We start from the raw sequence: 21110 nt of genomic DNA on the forward strand, positions 1-21110 counted from the left end.
CTGAAATCAACCCCTGGTACCCCCCCCCCCAAAAAAAAAAAGTAAATATGAGAGATGAATTCCTTCCTTCTTGTAATGGAGCTTACATTCTGGTGGGGGAAAATAATAAATAAGTAAGCAAGTACATAAATTATAGGTGTCATCCCCGCACAGTATGCCATGATAGAGAATAACAAGGGAGTATGTGTAGGGCTATCACTGAAGATCTTTTTGAGGAAGCAGCATTTAAAATGGAGAGTTGAATGAAAGAAAAGTATGTGGGAAGATATCAGGCAGAAAGAAAGATGATGTAGAGGTCTTGATTCAAGGAATAGTGTAGTGCTGGGCATGGTGTGGCATGCTTGTAATCCCAGAGACTCAGGAGGCTGAGACAGGAGGATCTCAAGTTCAAGGCCAGCTCCAGCAACTCAATGAGGCCCTCAGTAAATAAGTGAGACCACATTTCAAAATAAAAAAAGGGCTGGGGATATGGCTCAGTGGAAAAGTGCCTCGGGGTTCAATCCTCAGTACAAAAATAAAACAAAAGAAAAAAAAAAACAAAGAATAGTATAGTGTATTCTAGAAATTGCAGTGGCATATAGGTTAAGCAGTGTATGTAAGCAGAATGGCAAAAAAGTGAGGTTGGAGAGGTAGGCCAAATCTTTGTTTTTTGGGTGGTGGGGATCAAACATGTGCTGTGCCATGGTGCTACTGTAGTCCACAGCCTAATCGTTTTTTTTTGTTGTTGTGTTGTTGCTGTTTTTAGGCCTAATCAATTTTTGTAAGTCTCCAAGGCATGTTTTAAAAATATAGGATTGGGAATGTAACTCATTGATTAGGTTCTTGATTAGCGTGCATTTGGCCCTGGGTTCAATCCCTGACTCTGGGGAAAAAAAAAAACACAACCAAACAACAAGAAGCAATCACAGTCTAAGGTATATTTTTTTCCTAGGTTTTAGAATATTTTGTATTATTCTGAGTGTACTTTTTCATATCTTTCCTGAAATTAATTTAGTATTTTGAAGAAATTATTTTTTGCACATGTTTATACCTGTATACTTCCCATTTAAAATATCTTCGGGTGGGAGGTGGGGATGTAGCTCAGTGATAGGATACTTGCCTAACATGTGTTTTGTTCTGGACTCTATTCCCAACAGCATAAAAAAAAAATCTCATTTAGTGTCCTGAACAATGTTATTTTCCCTCACTTTTATGCTTTTTGATATTTTCCCAGGCTTCATGTATGCCAAAAGTTCTGTAAAGACTTTTTAATAACTTGTTCTAATGTCTGCACATAGAGCAAAATGTAGACTCATTTTGCTACATACAGGTAAAGGACTAGGTTCATAACAAATTTAAAGAGGAGGTCACTAAATACTGAGTCATCAGCAACAGTTTTTCTTGCTCTAAGTAGGGCATTGTTATGCTCTGACTCAAGAGGAAGGTCTGTCTTAGCTAGGAATTCTGTCATCATTCCTTCAAACATGAATTAGAAGTTATCGCTATCAAATTAGAAGAGCATTATTATTATTATTGTTCTTATTTTTTTGGTACTGGTGATTGAACCCCGGGGTCTTTCACTTGTTAGGCAAGTGCTGTAACACTGAGCTATAGCCTCATCAACTTTAAAAAAAAATATTTATCTTTTTTTTGGCACTGAAAATTTAATCCAGGGGTATTTTACTGCTGATCTATATCCCACATCCCCAACCCCCCCCTTTTTTTTTTTTTTGGAGAAAGGGTCTCATTAAGTTGCTTAGGGCCTTGCCAAGTTGCTGAGGCTGGGTTTGAACTTGTGATCCTCCTGCCTCAGCTTTCTGAGCTGCTGGGATTACAGGCATGTGCCATTAGTTCTTTTTTTAAAATTTAAGACTTACAGTCAAGAGCATATATAAAGATTCATGAAACTAGCAAGTGGATAAACAGAATTATCAAGTGATAATTTTTTCCCCTTGTTTTAATATTGGGAGTGACTTCATTTGGGCTCACATATAGAGCTTTTCCATGGTCTGTCTAAATCTATCATGTCAAATCTTATCCATTTTGCTCTTTTCCAGAGAACAGTCCTACATGGAAAGTGTTGTAACTTTTCTTCAGGATGTTGTGCCACAGGTAAGTGTCTTTGCAGAGAAAGTAGTTTTACTTTTGTGTGATAGCAGAAATAGTGATTTTATCTTTTACTAGGAAGCTCTGAAATATTGTTTTGTGACTATTTTTTTTTGTACCAGAGATTTAACCCAGAAGCACTTTACCACTGAGCTTTATCCCCAGTCCATTGTTTTATTTATTTATTTATTTTATTTTTGGGATGGGGTCTTGCTAAAATGCTTAGGACCTCACTAAGTTGCTGAGGCTGGTCTTGAATTTTCAATACTGGTGTGTGCCACTGTGCCTAGTATACACTTGTTTTTAGTAGTGTAGATACCTTAGTTTTTGTCATGATGGTGGTGTAAGTGTTATTCCTTAAGACTTCCCCTCCTAAGAGGAATCAAAGTGATATGTTAGTTGAGAGTTAGAACTTGAGAATCTCTAGTTGAGTTCTATTTCCAAAATTGTTACCTTGTCTGAATTAAGAGGTCTTGGGCTGGTTGATGTAGCTAAGTGCTAGAGCACTTGATTATCATGTGTGAGGTTCAGGATTCAATCCATAGCAGTTAAATAAAAAAATGTTACTGGGCACACACCTGTAATCCCAGTGACTCAGGAGGTTGAGGCAGGAGAATCGACAATTCAAAGCCAGCCTCAGCAATTCACCAAACCTTCTCTCTAAAAAAAAAAAAAAAAAAAGGGTTGAGTATGTGGCTCAGTGGTTAAGTGCCCTGAGTTAAAAAAGTACCTGCCTAAAGTGAGAAAAGAATATACCTTCTGACTTGATTAACTAGCTTTAATCTAAATATTACACCTTAGCACAAATCTTTATCTTTTTATGATAAACAGTATTTTTGTGCCATGTACGTGGATATTATTGTACTATTTATTTATTTTTTTATTGGTGGTACTGGGGATTGAACCCAGAGATGCTCTTACACTGAGCTACATCCCCAGTCCTTTTTATTTTTTGAGACAGAGTCTTGCCAGGTTGCCCAGGTTGGCCTAGAACTTGTGATCTTCCTGCCTCAGCTTCCTGAGTTGTTGGGATTACAGGTGTGCACCACTGCGCCAGGTTTATTATGTTAATTTGTAAGATTTTAAGCCCTTTATTGTGCATTTTTTTTTGTAAATGAGAAAATAATAAGAGCAGCCTTACTGTCATCATCTAGTATACTATTACCCAAATTTAACAAATATCTTTTGGCATATTTGTTAAAAGTGATTGTAATTTCCATGCTCTTCTCCGACTGCAGACTTGCTTTCCCAGTTGCACTGCTCTAAAAGGGCATTTCCACATCTAGGATCTGAACTTGTGAGAGAGTCTGGGAAGCTCTGAACTCTAGATTTTACTTTTATTAAACAAAATTGGTGTTGCAGGCTGGTGTTGTGGCTCAGTGGTAGAGTGCTTGCCTAACATGTGTGAGGCATTGGGTTCAATTCTCAGCACCCCATATAAATAAATGAATAAAATAAAGGTCTGTCAACAACTAAAATACACACGTGTGTGTGTGTGTGTGTGTGTGTATGAAAATAATTTTTATTTTATTTTATTTTTTTTAGAGAGAGAGAGAGAGAGAGAAAGAGAGAGAGAATTTTTTTTAATATTTATTTTTTAGTTTTTGGCGGACACAACATCTTTGTTTGTATGTGGTGCTGAGGATCGAACCCGGGCCGCACGCATGCCAGGCGAGCGTGCTACCGCTTGAGCAACATCCCCAGCCCTGAAAATAATTTTAAAAAAAATTGGTATTGCTTTATTATATTCAGTCAAAAAACATTTTTTCCCCCCGGGGATTGATCCCAGGGGTGCTTTACCACTGAGCAACATCCTCAGCCCTTTTTATTTTATTTTGAGACAGAGTCTTGCTGAGTTGCTTAGTGCCTCACTAAGATGCTGATGCTGGCTTTGAACTTGTGATCCTCCTATCTCAGCCTCCTGAGCTGCTGGGATTACAGGCATGTGCCATAATGCACAGCTGTTCAGTGAATTTTAATGAAAATAGACCTTGACAGTAAGATCTGTAGGCATATATATGAAACTATAAATCTTTTTCTTTTTTTTTTTTTTTGCCAGGTGCGGGTACTGGGGATTAAATTCAGGCACTCAACCACTGAGCCACATCCCCAGCCCTATTTTGTATTTTATTTAGAAACAGGGTCTCACTGAGTTGCTTAGAGCCTCGCTTTTGCTGAGGCTGGCTTTGAACTTGTGATCTTCCTGCCTCAATCTCCCTAGCTGCTAGGATTACAGGTGTGCTCCACTAAATGATTTCCTTTCTCGAGGCACTTGGTTAATAAGTCAAATTGCTTGAAACAACCAGAGAGTATTAATAATGAGGCAGTAAACTTTACATGTACAGACTGAATATTTCATTGGTAAGGGGATGCAGAGTAAAGAAAAAAGTGAAAGAAGTTATAAAGTAGCATTAATTGGAACGAGGAGAATGATTTGGTATTTTTTGAGAGAAACTGGCTAGGTGGATGTGTTAGACCCTCTATAGCTGTAGAGGGTCTTGTACTACATAGTATCAGGTTTACCTAGCAATTTGGGGATGGATTCAAACTTACTCCTCCTTTAAACCTTGATCCATGGTGTGAGAGTACATTTCCAAGGAAAAGTTTTTTTTTTCTTCATTTATAATTCATCTCTCCCCCACAGGGTCTCTTTATCCATTTATTTTCAAAGACACCTTTTATGTGATTAGGAACCATGTAGCGAGCAGTTTTTATTGGCTGGAGGAGAAAAGCATTGGTTATAAGTTTGAGGGAAGAATTTGCTAGTGGAACAAGAATATCCAATTGAATAGTTTCTATTAGGTGGAAAATAGGGGGCTACTAAAACTGATAGGTAAAAATAATGGAAATTAAAAGATTAATTTTGTATCCATCAATATAATACATTAGAAAGGAAGTATCTGGTTGTTAATCTATGCAATTGGCTATGAAGATCTCGATCAGGTAGGAACAATTTATGTTGTTGGTCCCCTCTATGTGAGTCATTATTCTACTTAATGTAGGAAGGAAGTAAAAATTCAGACAGTAGGTGCTGGGGTTGTAGCTCAGTGGTAGAGCACTTGCCTAGCATGTGTGAGGCTCTGGGTTCGATCCTCAGCACAACATAAAAATAAAATAAAGATGTTGTGTCCACTGAAAAATTAAAAAATAAATATTAAAAAATTCTCCCTCCCTCCCTCTCTCTCTTTCTCTCTTAAAAAAAAATCCTACAGATATTGATATTAGATATATTGCTTTTATATGTCAACTCTAGTTATTATCTATGGGCAAGTTACTGATTCCTATTTCTAAATATTGGTGTCCTATTGTATAAATGGGGTTAATCTTTGTATTCATCATGAGTTTATGTTGAGGCCTAGGATGCCATATATAGGAAGCATAAAATAAAGCAAAACAAATATTGAGTAGTCTGACTTAGAGGGAGCCTGAGGAGACTAGAGATGGAGGGCCAGAGAGATTTATGGCTTATAATCAGTAGCTGATATAATCAAATGAGCCAAAAACATTACAGTTGATAATTATAAAGTGAGCTTTAGCAACTACGGAGCTAGTGGCCATATTTTGCTTAGAAGAGCAAAAATAGGGGAAACCTTTTTTACATTAGACATTTTGTATACTGTTTGGTAGGCCCGAAAACAGTGCTTTTTAACTCCTTCCACATTTAATCCAGAATCCTGCTTGGTACTTTGTGGTCAGCTAATTTTTTTTCTTAATGTTATGTTCCAAATCCTGCACTATTCTTAAATCATCACATTCATGAAGTCTAGAAATTATTATCTGGTTCTGTAAATATCCCTGTGAAGAGAGAAAATGTGTTATTAGACTAGATATTGGCATTTGTTCATATGACCCACTGAATAATTCTAGTTGTGTTCAACTGATAGGGTTGATGGCTGGTCAGAATCATGAACTGTGCCCTTTGATCTGATAATTTCAAAGGAGAGCATTTTGAAGATGTTGCAGAGGAATTGGGAGAATGTTGAATAAAACTGTAGATAAGATGTCTTTCAATAAGTTGGCTAAGCTGAAGGAAAGTTTGGAATGTTAGTGATTTACCAGATTAAAGAGAACCCTGACTTAGGGGAAAAAAAACAAAGTTCTTTTAAATGCAATGAAGTATACCACATTGGATCCTGGAAGAGAGAAAGGATTTTAGTGGAAAATTTTGTGAAGGGGCTGGGGTTGTGGCTCAGCAGTAGAATGCTCGCCTAGCATGTGTGAGGTACTGGGTTCGATCCTCAGCACCACATAAAAATAAATAAAATAAAGGTATTGTGTCCAATTAAAACTAAAAAAAATTTTAAAAAAATTTGTGAAATCCAAATAAGGTCTCGGGTATATTAATAAAAATATATCAAAGTATGGTAATATAAGATTTTTTTGGATTAGTTTATATAATCAACTTCAACTAGGTGGGGATTATAATAACTCTCTGTACTTTGTTTAATAATTTAAAATTATTCATAAATAAGTTTGTTTTTATAAAAAGTTTTGAGGGCTGGGGTTGTAGCTCAGTGGTAGAGCTCTCGCCTCGCACCTGCGAGACACTGGGTTCGGTCCTCAGCACCACATAAAAGTATATGAATAAAATAAAGGTATTGTGTCCAACTACAACTAAAAAATAAATATTAAAAAAAAAAACTTTTGAGGGCTAGGCATGTGGCTCAAGCGGTAGCGCGCTCGCCTGGCATGCATGCGGCCTGGGTTCGATCCTCAGCACCACATACAAACAAAGATGTTGTGTCCGCCAAAAACTAAAAAATAAATATTTAAAAAAAGAAACAAAGTTTTGAAACTGAGCATGGTGGCATGTGCCTGTAATCCTAGCAACTTGGAGATGAGGCAGGAGGATCCTAAGTTTGAGTCCAGCCCTGGCAACTTAGTGAGACCCTGTACCAAATTAAAAACTAAGAAATTCTGGAAATGTTAACTCATTGGTAGAGTGTCCCTGGGTCCAATCCCTAGTATCACACACACAGAACAGAACAAAACAAAACAAAAAACAAACGAACAAAAAAACCTGAAGACTAAAAATAACAAGACTTAGGAAGAAGATGAGGGTAAGGTGGTTGAAGATAATCAGTCAGTTGGTTCCAGTGAAGATTTTTCTCTTCTTTCAAGAAATTAACTGTTTATACATACCACTTGTTTTTATTTTTATTTTCTTGGTGTTGGGGATTAAACCCAGGGCTTAGCACATTACCACTCAGCTAAACCTTGGTCCCTTCATATGTTTTCCTTTTTTAAAAAGACGATTGAAATTGTATGAATTTGTAAGGTAATTATTTTGGATAGTAAATCTATTAAGGTAACCCTGTCTTTTAGTGGTATTTTTGATCACCATTAGCCTTGTGTGGTATAGTGTGGATACATAAATTGGTGTTAAATTGGTATACTATGGATACTTAAATTTCTAAGAAGAAGTGCTGTAAATTTGAATGGGATAGTAATTTTTGTATGCTTTTGGTGCAGCTTATATTAAATAATTGTTCTGCACACTAAATAACTATAAAATTTCAAAAAGTTGCAACTATTTTGTTGATATTCAATTATCTATATGTATATATTTGTATATATTTGTGCAACAGTATATATTACATATATATGTTGTTGTTTTGTTTTATTTATTTATATAGTTGTAGGTGGACACACTTTTTTTTTTTAAGAGGAGTGGGGGGAGAGAGAGAGAGAGAGAGAGAGAGAGACTTTTTAATATTTATTTTTTTAGTTTTCGGCAGACACAACATCTTTGTTTGTATGTGGTGCTGAGGATCGAACCCCAGGCCGCACGCATGCCAGGAGAGCGCGCTACCACTTGAGCCACATCCCCAGCCCCGACACACTTTATTTTATTTTTATGTGGTGCTGAGGATTGAACCCAGTGCTTCACCCGTGCTAGGCGAGCGCTCTACCACTGAGCGACAACCCCAGCACCTTGTTTTATTTTTTTAATTATTATTTTTAAATATTTATTTACTTATTTTTTGTTTTAGGTGGCCCAATATCTTTATTTATTTATTTTTTATGTGGTGCTGAGGATCGAGTGCCATGCGCATGCCAGGCCAGCACGCTACCACTTGAGCTGCATCCCTAGCTCCTCTTGTTTTATTTTTTGACTCAGGGTTTGCTGGGTTGACCAGGCTGGCCTGAACTCCTGGGCTGAAGTGATTCTCCTGTCTCAGCCTTCTGATTAGTTAGATTACAGGCGTATGCACTAGAGCCCTGCTCTATGCGATTTAAAAAATTTAAAATACAAACATGCTTCATGTAGAGATGAATCCTTTTAAATACTGATAAGTATTGTCCACACTAGTTAGCCCTTAATATTTATCTTTGTGATCCTTGCAGGCTTGTAAGAATTAGCTGATAGGTTGGATCTAGAAGCCAGATAATAGGTGAAAAAAATAATACTCTTGAGAGCTGTAGGTATTGTGTAATTGTCTAAGAAAAAGCACTGAGGGATGAATTATATAAAGGTGGTAGTTTTAAGCCTTATTCATTGACCAATACAGGTGGTATTTTAGTTTTTTGTGCCTGTGAGTTGTTTCTTACAGATTGTGATGATTATATTTTTAGGTGTCTGCAATTTTTTAATTAGTTAAAAATTATCTTTTTAACCAAAGTCATTAGACTTCTTTATGAATATCCATCAAAGTAATAATGTTCTAAAATGTGTTAGTTACCAAGATAGAAGATTAGTGCAGTTGGAGAGGGATAGAATTGATTTTACTGAACATCAGTAATAGAGCTGTAAAACATTTTTATTTAAACATTTCTGTTTACTATACAGGCTTACAGTGGAACATCTTTAACAGAAGAAAAGGAGAAAATAGTCTGGGTCAGATTTGAAAATGCAGATTTAAATGGTATGATTTAAACTTTTTTGGAATATGTGAATTAAATGTTTGTTTGGGGTTGACCAGATCCCAGAAACAGAACTCTTACTGTAGTCCAATTATTTTCTTTTATAGTAACTTTTTGGCTTTCAAAATGAATTCATTTTTAATTAAAAGGTAACACCCAAACTACAGAAATTTCTTTAGAACAAATATATATTGTACAAGTCTTAAAGTTTAACACAATGTGTAGCCTCAAACTTAAATTCAAGTGAATTAGGATTTTCTTAGGAAAGATGTTGTAATTCAAGTTCGATCAATTTTGTAGGATTTATAACTGCAAACTAATCATTTGCAAAAATGTTGAACTTTTTAGACTTTAAAATTATTTTTGTCTGAGCAGAATTTGTTAGTCCAATGTTTGTTTTCATTCATTGCCTTTTTCCACTCTTTTTCACAAGGGGGCTGCCTGCCCCTCTATGTATTTTCCAGTCTTCCATAACTATAAAATTTCAAAAAAGTTGCAGCTATTTTGTTGATATTCAATTATCTATATGTGTATATTTGTATATATTTGTGCAACAATATATGTTACATATATATGTTGTTGTTGTTTTGTTTTATTTATTTATTTATTTAGTTGTAGGTGGACACACTTTTATTTTATTTTTATGTGGTGCTGAGGATTGAAGCCAGTGCTTCACCCATTTCTGTGGTTTTTCCTCTGTGGTTTTAGTCTCCCCTGGGCAACCTACCTGCATTCCAGTTTCTGCCAAGTGACCTGCCACCTTGCACTCCACCCTTAGCCTAGGGGTAGTGATGGCTTTCTATTGTTGCTCATTGAATAGGTTGCCTCTCAGCTCTTTTATCACCAGTATAATCTGTTGTCTGCATTAAGTTTGCATTTTAAAATATAATAAATTATTTTAATTTCCTGTTTGGGAATTTACTAATATCATATCTTGGGTTTTTATTTCCTTAAGACTTTTTGTTTCTAGTTTTTTTTTTAGTTGCAGATGGACACAATACCTTTATTTTGTTTATGTATTTTTTTATGTGGTGCTGAATATCGAATCCAGTACCTCACACATGCTGGGCAAGTGCTCTACCACTGAGCTACAACCCCACCCTCTAGTTTTTTTTTTTTTAATTGTGATAAAATGGATATATACTATTGTTTACCATCTTTTAAAAATATATATGTATGTATTTTAGTTGCTGATGGACCTTTATTTTATTTATATATGGTATTGAGAATTGAACCCAGTGATTCACACATGCCAGACAAGTGTTCTACCGCTGAGCCACAACTCTAGCCCCTGATTTACCATCTTAATCTTTTTTTTTTTTTTTGGTACTGGGGATTGAACTCAGGGGCACTCAACCACTGAGCTACACCTCCTGCCCTGTTTTATATTTTATTTAGAGACAGGGTCTCACTGATTTGCTTAACGCCTTGCCTTGCTGAGGCTGGCTTTGAATTTGTGATTCTCCTGTTTCAGCCTCCTGAGCCACTGGGATTACAGGTGATCGTCACCACGCCTGGCTCACTTTAATCATTTTTAAGTGTATAGTTCTGTGGTATTAAAAACATTCATAAAAGTTGAGTGCAGTGGCACATAATTGTAATCCCAGCTACTCAGGAGACAGAAGAGAAAGGGTTATTTATTAGTTCTAGGCCAGCATGGGTAACACAGCCAGACTGTCTCAAAAAACAACAATGAAAAACATAATGTTTGTTGTATAGCCATCACCACCATCAGTCTCCATAACATTTTCATCTTATAAAACAAACAGTACTCATTAAACAGTAATTCTGTATTCTCCTAATTCCCCATCCCCTGTCAATCACTATTCTACTTGGTATGATTTTGACTAATCTAGGTACCTTATATGTGTAGAATCAAATAATATTTGCCTTTTTTGTGACTGGCTTATTTCATATAGCATAATATCTTCAAGGTTCATTCATGTTGTAGTATATGTCAGAATTCCTTTTTTTGCGGGGGTGGTTTACTGGGGATTGAACTCAGGGGTACTCCACCACTGAGCTACATCCCCAGCCCTATTATTATTTTATTTAGAGAGAAGGTTTCACTAAGTTGCTCAGCACCTCACTTTTGCTGAGGCTCTCTTTGAACTTGTGATCCTCCTGCCTCAACCTCCTGAGCTGCTGGGATTACAGGCATGTGCCACTGTGCCTGGTGTCAGAATTCCTTTTTATGGAGTTTAACATTTCATTGCATTGTATTTACATACTACTTATTTTATTTTATTTTTTTTGAGATGGGGTCCTTGTTCTGTTGCCAAGACTGACTTTGAACTCCTGGGCTCAGCAATACTTCTGTCCCAGTCTCCCAAGTAGCTTAAATTATAGGAGTATGCTACTAAGACCAGATAATACCACAGTTTTTGATCCATTTATTTTTCAGTAGATACTTGTATTTCTTCTGTGTTTTGGCTGTTGTAAATAATGCTTCTGTGAGCATTGGTGTGCAAATATCTCTTTGTGCTCTAATTCTTTCAGGTATATACTCAGAAGAATTGCTGGATCACATGGTGATTCCATTTTTAAATTTTGGGGATCTGCTTTACTATTTCCCACAATGACTGTATGATGTTCTATTCCTACTGATGATGCTTCTCCACATCCTTTTTTTTCTTTGAATTTTTTCTTTTTAGTTGTAGATAGACACAATACCTTTCTTTTCTTTGTTTTTATTTTTATGTGGTGCTAGGATTGAACCCAGTGCCTCACGCATGCTAGGCAAGCGCTCTTGCCACTGAGCCACAACCCCAGCCCCTCCACATCTGTTTTTTATCTTTGTTTGTTTATTGTGGTCCTGGGGATTGAAATTAGGGCCTTGCTTCTGCTAGGCAAGTGCTCTATTATTGAGCTGTATTCCCAGACTTTTTTATTTAGTGATAAGGTCTTGCTAAGTTGCCTAAGCTGATCTCAGACTCGCAATCCTTCTGCCTTAGTGTCTAAAGTAGCTGAGTTACACTCCCAGCCCCTCTACATACTTTTCAACACTTGGCATTATTATTATTATTACTTTATGTATTAGCTGTCCTTGGAGTTGTGAGTTGTAGTTTTGATTTATGTTTCCCTAATGAATAGTGACTTTAAGTATCTTTTCATTTACTTATTGGTCAGTAGTATACACTAGTCCCTTGTTATTCATGATTTCACATTCCATGGTTTCATCTATCTTCAATTAGCTATGGTCTGAAAACGTTAAATAGGAAACTTAAGAATAAAACAATTCACAAGTTTTAAATTGCACACTGTTCTGAGTTGCCTGATGAAATCTTGTGGGTTTGTGCTCTTTCCTACTCTGTTCTTCCTGGAATATGAATCATATATTGGACAGTATATCCTCTTTATACATGCTACAAGCTTGTTAGTCACCCAGTAGTCTTCTTGGTTATCAAATCAGTGGTTGCAGTACTGCAGTGTTTGTTTCTAGTAACTTTTATTTTACTTACTAATGTCCCAATAAGCAAGAGTAGTGATGTGATGCTGGCAATTTAGAGAGGCAAAAGAGAAGCCATAAACTGCTTCCTTTAAGTGAAAGATCTTGAGTTAATAAGGGAAGAAAAAGGTATGCTGAAATTGCTAAGAATGAATCTATGTGTGAAATTTTGCAGAAGAAAAATTTTTAATTAATTTTGGTTTCATATTGCAAATAGCAGTATGACCACAGTGCATCATAAATGCTTAGTTAATTTGGAAAAGAAATTATTGGTATTTTCTGTTTTTACTGTCTATGGTTTTAGGCAGCTATGAGGATACTACTATATCTGTAGAAATGTCTATTGAAGTCCTTTGCCCATTTTTGAAAATTTCCCCCAGTGTTCTCTGTATATGCTGTTTATCAATTCCTTATCAGATACATGAATTGTAAACATTTTCTCCTATTCTTTGGGTTGCTTTATCCTCTAAGACTTAGTATGTTTTGCCTTATTTTCCTTGTGGAGCTATGGTTCAGGATGAGAAAGGATGAAAGTCACTTTTACAGATTGAGTTTACTTAACTTTGAATTCTATTAGCTTGTTCTTTCACATAATATCAACTTCTTGGCCCTTCTTTGTGAATAACAAAACACTTATGGATGATAATTTATGATATCAATGACAAATATTTTTAGAAATGCTTTTTTATTTTGGAACATTCAAATAACCGAAATTAGTATTAAACTCCAGTTTGCTGTGTGTGTGTGTGTGTGTGTGTGTGTGTGTGTGTCTGTGTGTGTATGAGATAGTGCTCACTATTAATGTTACTGGTAGTCAAATCCAGGGCCTCGTGCCTGCTAGGGAAGTGCTTCCCCAACCCCATCTCTTTGAAATCTTATTATATATATATATATATATATTTTTTTTTTTTTTTTTTTTTTTTAAAGAGAGAGTGAGAGAGAGATTTTTTTTAATATTTATTTATTTTTTTTTAGTTCTCGGCGGACACAACATCTTTGTTGGTATGTGGTGCTGAGGATCGAACCCGGGCCGCACGCATTCCAGGCGAGCGCGCTACCGCTTGAGCCACATCCCCAGCCCTTATTATATTTTTAATTTTATTCTTTTTATGATTTTCTATTGGATTCCTTCCTTATTAGAATATGACTTGTCTTTCTCTTTTTTTCCTTCATTATTAATATTTGTAACAGACAACATTATAATAATTTAGGTTAACAGTGTAAGTTGGCTTTATTATTTTATTTTATTTTTTGTAGTACTGGGGATCAAACCCTGGTCCTCATACATGCTAAGCAAGCATCTACGCTGAGTTATGTCCTCAGCCCAGTTGGCTTTATATTTTTGATTCTAGAATCAGACAATACTTTATTCCACAAAATAGAAGAAACATTTAAGTGGGTGGAGCAGAGGAAGTTGGTTTTATAGACAAAAGGGTTGAAGAAAGCAAAAACAGCAAAAAATGAATTGATCTCTTCAAAGTTACTTTCCTTGTAAGTTGGAATGGGGTAATAGAACAATATAAAAACAATTGATTAACATCAGGTTACTTCAGGTTAATTTTTTTTTATAAGGATTAAAGGATAGGGAACTTTATTTTCATACCAACTGAAACTGGCCTGTTTGGGGAATTTGGCCATTATCTCTCTCTCTCCTGCATGCCAGTGTGATCAGATAGGAGTTCTGTTTTGGTATTGTGAATTTAAGTATGAATGACTCCACTTTGGTGTTAAGTCAAAGCTGTTGGGGGCTAGAGAAGGAGCTTAGTCCAAAACAATGACACTCTATAACTTTCATTTAATAATACCTATCTCATATTATATACTCTTATCAACTTTCTTTCTTGGGAAATATATTTTTTTGCTTTGTGGAGATTAGAATGTGTTAGAGAACTTTCTTTTTAAAATTTTTATTTTATTTTTTATTTTTTTTTGCAGTACTGGGGATTGAACCCAGGTCTTTGTCCTTCACAGGCAGCACTCTCCTGATGAGCCACTTAACAATTGTTTTTAAATTTTGAGACTAGATCTTCCTTAGTTGCCAAGGCAGCTCTTGAACTTTCAATCCTCCCATCTTGACCTTCTAAGTATTTGGGATTACTGTGATGCCCCTCTGCCCTGATTTTAAGGTTTAATCTTATGTTCTTGGTGAATCATTGTGGGTGCTCTTCTTCTAAACTGGGATTTGCCTTTTCATTCTTCTGATGACAGTGGCTTATGATTAACAGAAATTCTTCATTTTAATGTAATAAGGAATGGAGCAGTAGAATTTACTAGTCTTTTATGTTAAAATTTTTTTCCTCTCAAAAAGTCCGTCCTTAACACTGGGATCCTGAAAATATTATCCTCCAGAGTTTTGTTACTTTTACCTTTGTCATTTATATCTAAAATCCCCTGGTTCTGAATTGTATAAAAATTTAAAAGTAGGGGGCATTGAAACAGATTTCAATGCTCTTAAAAGTATCTTGTAAAGACAGGAATTGAAGATATAGGAAAGGGATGATTAGAAAAAGTCTCTGCAGGTGGGAGAAGATGGGATTCAAAGCTCAATGGATGGATTTACTTTAGACCAAAAGAAAGACAACTGTAATTGCTTGGAATGAGAAGAAAATAGTTCAGGTATAAATAGGTCTTTGGCAACATGAGATTTCCAGTTTGTGTAGTGAAAGACTTTATCTGTGGAATGATAATGGCTAAGTCTCCCAACTAGCTGGAATTATAGGCATGTACTACCATGCTAGGTGGGGTTTTATTATTTTTTTAAAAATTAGCAATGGTCACTACAGGGCAGGCCTGGTGTGCAAGTCTATAATCATAGGGAGTCTGGAGCCTAAGGTAGGAGAACCCCAAGTTCAAGGTCAGCCTGGGCAATTTAGGGAGACTCTGTCCCCAAAGTAAACAAGACTGGGGATACAGTTCAATAGAAGAGGGTTTGTATAGCTTACTGAGGCCCTGGGTTCAATACCCAGTACTGAAATAGGAAAAAAACAAACAAACAAAAAAAAAAAACCAACCTTCTGGTTTTCCAATTTTAACTTCTTGTTCATTGTTTTCTTTAAAAAAAAAAATTTTTTTTGTAGTTGTAAATGGACAGAATGCCTTTATTTATTTATTTTTTCCTGTGGTGCTGAGGATCGAACTGAGTACCTCACACATGCTAGGCAAGTATTGAGCTACAGCCCCAACCCTTGTTCATTGTTTTTTAAATAGTGCCTTCTGACTGGTCATGATGGAGGCCTATAATCCCAGCAACTCTGGAGGCTGAAGTAGGAGGATCATAAATTTGAGGTCTGCCTCAACAATTTAGCAAGGCCTAAGCAACTTAGTGAGAACCTGTCTCAAAATAAAAAATGAATGTAGCTCAGTTGTAAAGCACCTCTGGATTCAATCCCCAGTATATAAATAAATAAATAATGTACTCTATTTACTTCTGCTTGCTCTTGAATTAGAAAATTTAAGTAATTGTCACATTAATAACATTACGTTGTTTTCTAGATTTATATTGTTTAATTGTGTTTTCTTAATTCTACTACAGATACATCAAGAAATCTGGAATTTCATGAAATACATAGCACTGGGAATGAGCCACCACTGCTGGTTATGATTGGCTACAGTGATGGAATGCAGGTCTGGAGCATCCCTGTAAGTATGCAGTTGGTTGAATTCCCAAAACAAAACATCACAGCATGTTAGCTTATATGGAGGTAATTTTATACTTTTATTAAGGTCTCATCCATTTATTTTACAAGCAGTTCCCAAGACATTGTCATTTGTACAATGTAATACAAGGAATTAGGAATGAGGGGCAAGTGGCATATCAGAGATACTCTAAATGGTTAATAGAGTGCAAATCATGATTCATGCAAGATCTCATTTTTCTTCTTGGTACCTTATTAGGAAGGAGTTATTATTATTTATTATTTGTCCTGCTATACTCAAGAGTAAACTGAGGCTTGTGGAAATTTTTTTTTCTTCTTTTTCTTTTTTGCAGTGCTGGGGATTAAACCCAGGGCCTCAAGCATGCATGTCTAATGCTTTTCAACTGTCTCAATTTTTATTTGAGACAATCTTACCAAGTTGATAAGACTAAAAGTTGCTAAGACTAGCATCAAATTTTTGATCCTTCTGCCTCAGTCTCCCAAGTAGCTGGAATTACAGGCATGTATTACCATGCTAGGTGGGGTTTTATTATTTTTTAAAAATTAGCAACCATTAAAAGTATATTTATTGGGGCTGGGGATGTGGCTAAAGCGGTGGCGCGCTTGCCTGGCATGCGCAAGGTGCTGGGTTTGATCCTCAGCACCACATAAAAATAAAATAAAGATGTTGTGTCCACCGAAAACTAAAAAATAAATATTAAAAAATTCTCTCTCTCTCTCTCTCTCTCAAAAAAAAAAAAAGTATATTAATACCGGGGACAGTGCTGTATGCCTGTAATCCCAGCATCTCAGGAGGCTGAGGCAGGAGGATCACATGTTTGAAGCCAGCTTTGGCAAGTTAGTGAGGCTTTAGGTAACTTAGCAAGACCCTGTCTCAAAATTTAAAAAAGTGAAAAAGGGCTGGGTGTGTTTCTCAGTGGTTAGACTTCCTTGGAGTTGACTGAACCCAAAGGTACCTTGTTATCAAAAAAAAGGACTGGGGTTGTAGCTCAGTGGTATAGCACTTGCTTCACATGTGTGAGGCACTGGGTTCAATCCTCAGCACCACATAAAAATAAATAAATAAAATACAGATATTGTGTCCATCTACAACTAAAAAAAGATAAAAAACAAAACAAAACAAATACATATATTTTTTCAGTGCTTGGGAGGCTGAGGCAGGAGAATTGTAAGTTCTAGAACCAGTTTCAGCAACTTAATGAGGGCTTAAGCAACTTTGAGACCCTGTCTCAAAATAAAAAACAAAAAGGGCCAGGGATGTGGCTCAGTGGTCAGGCACCCTTGTATTAAATTCTCAGTACCAAAAATAAATAAATAAAATGAAAAAAAAAAAAGGGTTGAGAATGTGGCTCAAGAGTTAAGTACCCCTGCGTTCAATCTCTGTTACCATAATACATACATACATAAATACATTTTGCATCAGTTAAAACTTGACATGGTACAAAATTCAATAGGTAGAAAAGTGTCCACAAATTTCTTTCTGCTCTGATCCTCTATTTCCCCTAACCTGAGGCAACAAGGAATTGTAATTTGTGATGTATTCTTACAGCTATATTTTATATAAATAAAATAGATACAATACATTTCTTTCATTTACTGTTTTTATTCATAATGTCAGTATTTAGAGAACTTCTTCATTGACATTTTTTTTCTTAATTGGATGCTAGGGAATCATTAAATGCAGGTCCTCGTGCATGCCAGGCAAGCACTCTACCCCATCCCCTACACAGACTTTTATAGGTACATAATAATTCTGTTATTTGAATATTCTCTAATGACTTGTTCCTTATTGATGAAAATACTTTAAGTGTCCATATTTTTCATACTAAAACAATGAGGTAGTGAACTTGCACAAAGGTTGTTCTCTATATCTGGGTATCTATGTAGGATAAATTCCTTTTGTTGAAATCTGAGCAGGAGTTTATGGCTTTTTTTTTTTTTTTGTACTGGAGATTGAACCAGGGGTGCTCTACCACTAAGCCACATCCCCAACCCTTTTATTTATTTATTTTTTGAGAGAGTTTCGCTAAGTTGCTGAGGTTGGCTTTGAACTTGTGATCCTCCTGCCTCAGCCTCCAAAGGCACAGGGATTATAGATGTGTGCCACTATGCCTGGCTTCCATTTGTATTTTGGTAAATATTTCACACTGCAAAATAATGATCCTGGTTTGCCTGCTGAGTTGTGTGTGTGTTCTAGCGTGACAAAAAGTAAAATGTAAAAGTGGGAGAGACTGGGGAGCAACACAGCTCAGTGAGATGTAGTAAGGACCATGTATTTTGGCTTATCTCATATGTCTTCCATATGTTATATGTTTGGCATGACCTAAATATTATATCTCTCCATTAGATGGGTGAATCTGTTGTGCAATTCTTTTGCTGCTAGAGACTTTTGGCCAATAAAATTTGAATTCTTATCTATAATAAATGTAGTTACCAAACTTGCTTGACACTGTGTGTTAGTGAGTGTGTGTGTGTGTGTGTGTGTGTGTGTGTAAGTGTGTGTGTGAAATTTTTCCTATTTAAAAAGTTAGTTTTTTTGGGGAATTATGGTTTCTTCCTAGAAGATTTATAAGTAAACATATTACCTCATATTTAATAGACATTAAGATGCTTTTCACTATAGAATTTGGCCTTAATGCCATAGGGATTAGTATATAACAATCACATTGACTGCATAATTCTTTAACATTTTCAGTTAAAAAATTATTTATTTCTTCATAAATCACTGGTGATTACCTTTTCGTCCTTTATTCTAATTATTCATAAATAATTCATATATACACACACACACACACACACACACACACACACATACACACACACACATTTTTTTTTTAATAGTACTGGGGATTGAACCCAGGGGTGCTTAACCATTGAGCCACATCTCCAGCCCTTTTTAGTATTTTGTTTAGGAAAAGGGTCTGTCTGAGTTGCTTAGGGCTTTGCTAAGTTGCTGAGGCTGGCATTCAGCTCACAATCCTCCTGCCTCAGCCTCCTGAGCTGCTGGAATTATAGGCATGTGCCACCGCGCCTGGCCCTTTATTCTTATCAATAGTTGTCATATGGTTTAGAGTTTTTTTTTTTTTTTTTAAAGATTGGCTTTACTTTGTAAAGGCACAGAATCCTCCTCCTCCTTCTCCTCCAGCTGAGGATCTTAAACATGTTATGCAAGTGCTCTACTGCTGAGCTTTACCCCCTTCCCCTCTTTTGCTATTAGTTGTTTTGCAAGGCCCTGCAATGTTTTTTTTGGTAATTTAAGTATGCCAAAGGTGTAGACAGGGTCTGGGATTGTGGCTCAGTGGCAGAGCGCTTGCCTCACACATCACTGGATTTTATCCTCAGCACCACATAAAAAGAAGTAAAAAAGATAAAGGTATTCTGTCCATCTACAACTAAAAAAATATTTAAAATTTTTTTAGTTGTTTGTGGATCATTATTATTATTATTATTATTATTATTATTATCCTTTTATTTATATGTGGTGCTGAGAATCAAACCCAGTGCCTCACTCATGCTAGGCAAGCACACTACCACTGCCCTAAAAACATATTTAAAAGGTGTAGACAAAAGACTCAAGATCTGGCAGTTTTTTTTTTTTTTAACTTACCAATACTTCTTGGTCATGATTAGAGGAAAGGATTTTGTAAAGGAGGTGTTTATTTATTAATAGAGATTTCATTTGCTTCATATTCTGTTTGTTGACAGAGTTGAAGACAAAAAGGAAGCTATAGCTTTAACCAGAAGTTTGGGCCTTGTGTGATTAGGGGTGTTGACTGGATTGAGCACATTCCTTTGGTGGGACTCAGGTTGCTTTAACTGCCTACTTGTTTGGTTGTAATTACAGGTGTTACTTTTAATAGTTTTAAAGTTAACTTGTATTTATTTCTGAACAATTTAAAGTTCTTCATTGCTCCTTATGCTAAGATTGTGTTTTGAGGGGCTTGAATAATCTTTTCTTTTCTTTTTTTTTTTTTTAAGAGAGTGAGACAGGGAGGAGAGAGAGAGAATTTTAATATTTATTTATTTATTTATTTTGTGGCAGACACAACATCTTTGTTTGTATGTGGTGCTTAGGATCGAACCTGGGCTGCACGCATGCGAGGCGAGCGCGCTACCACTTGAGCCACATCCCCAGCCCTGAATAATCTTTTCTTGATGGAATTTTCTTTTGACTAGTTTTATAGTATATTCTTTAAGTACTGTTTCATGAATTAGGAGGCAAATAAGCTTATCCTGGGAAAATAAGCTTATTCTGGTGTATTGATTGAGCTCTCAGTATAGAGATTTATATACATATTATCCCAGCTGATGTATACTACCAGGTAGAAATTACCTTCTTTCATAGGTGGTAAGTTCACAGTGCTTGTAAAAGTTGGAACTAGAAGTTAAAGATTAGCTGAGTTCAAATTCAAAGCCTATAACCTAAAAGCTATGATTCATTACTTCCCAAATGTGATAGCAGAAGTCAGGTAGTTTAGTTTTTGTTTTCATTTGTAAAATACCTTTAAATATTAATAATTAGCTTTTTTTCCCCTGCCTTCTTAATTATCTTTTGTAGACTTTGGTGACTGTTAACCATTGCTTTATCTACACTTACCACCAGTCAGTCACTTTTTCTAATCATTTGCTGGATATTGGGGAGTTTCACATTGGTCAACCTAGAAAAAGTTCCTCTTGTGACTCTTTGCCCATGCTAAATTAGTACATGCTGCTTTTCAGTAAGTGTGGGAAAGCTGGAAGTCAAAACCTGTTTAAACCATAGTAGTTTTTGCTTCTAATGTGTGTAAAGGGCTCCCATTGGTTGATGTTAATTTAATTTTTTTTTTTTGGCATGCTAGGGATTGAACCCAGGCGTCATGGATGCTAGGCAGGTACTCACACTGAGCTAAATCCACAGCAACTGTTTGTTGGTTTAATACAACTGTGAGCTTTCAATTAAGAGAATAAACATACTCTGGTAAAAATTTATTTTATTATTATTATTTTTTCCTTAATGGGAATTAAACCCTAAGGTGCTTTAGCATTAAGTGACATTCCCCAGCCCTTATATTTTTTTG

The 21110-nt window shown here is 35.9% G+C and overlaps 1 protein-coding gene across 6 annotated transcripts in view; it reads left to right on the top strand.

The window, feature by feature from the left end:
• Nucleotides 1-21110, top strand: part of BCAS3 (BCAS3 microtubule associated cell migration factor) — a 633828-nt gene that overhangs the window by 3854 nt on the left and 608864 nt on the right. For all 6 annotated transcript variants that reach the window (XM_081270282.1, XM_081270287.1, XM_081270285.1 and 3 more), the window contains exons 3-5: nucleotides 2037-2091; nucleotides 8876-8951; nucleotides 15930-16036. In XM_081270282.1, the coding sequence (XP_081126408.1) occupies nucleotides 2037-2091; nucleotides 8876-8951; nucleotides 15930-16036 (238 nt within the window). The remainder of the gene's footprint in view (nucleotides 1-2036; nucleotides 2092-8875; nucleotides 8952-15929; nucleotides 16037-21110) is intronic.

This window comes from Spermophilus citellus (genome assembly GCF_964194105.1).
Source record: "Spermophilus citellus genome assembly, chromosome: 17".
Taxonomy (NCBI): Eukaryota; Metazoa; Chordata; class Mammalia; order Rodentia; family Sciuridae; genus Spermophilus; species Spermophilus citellus.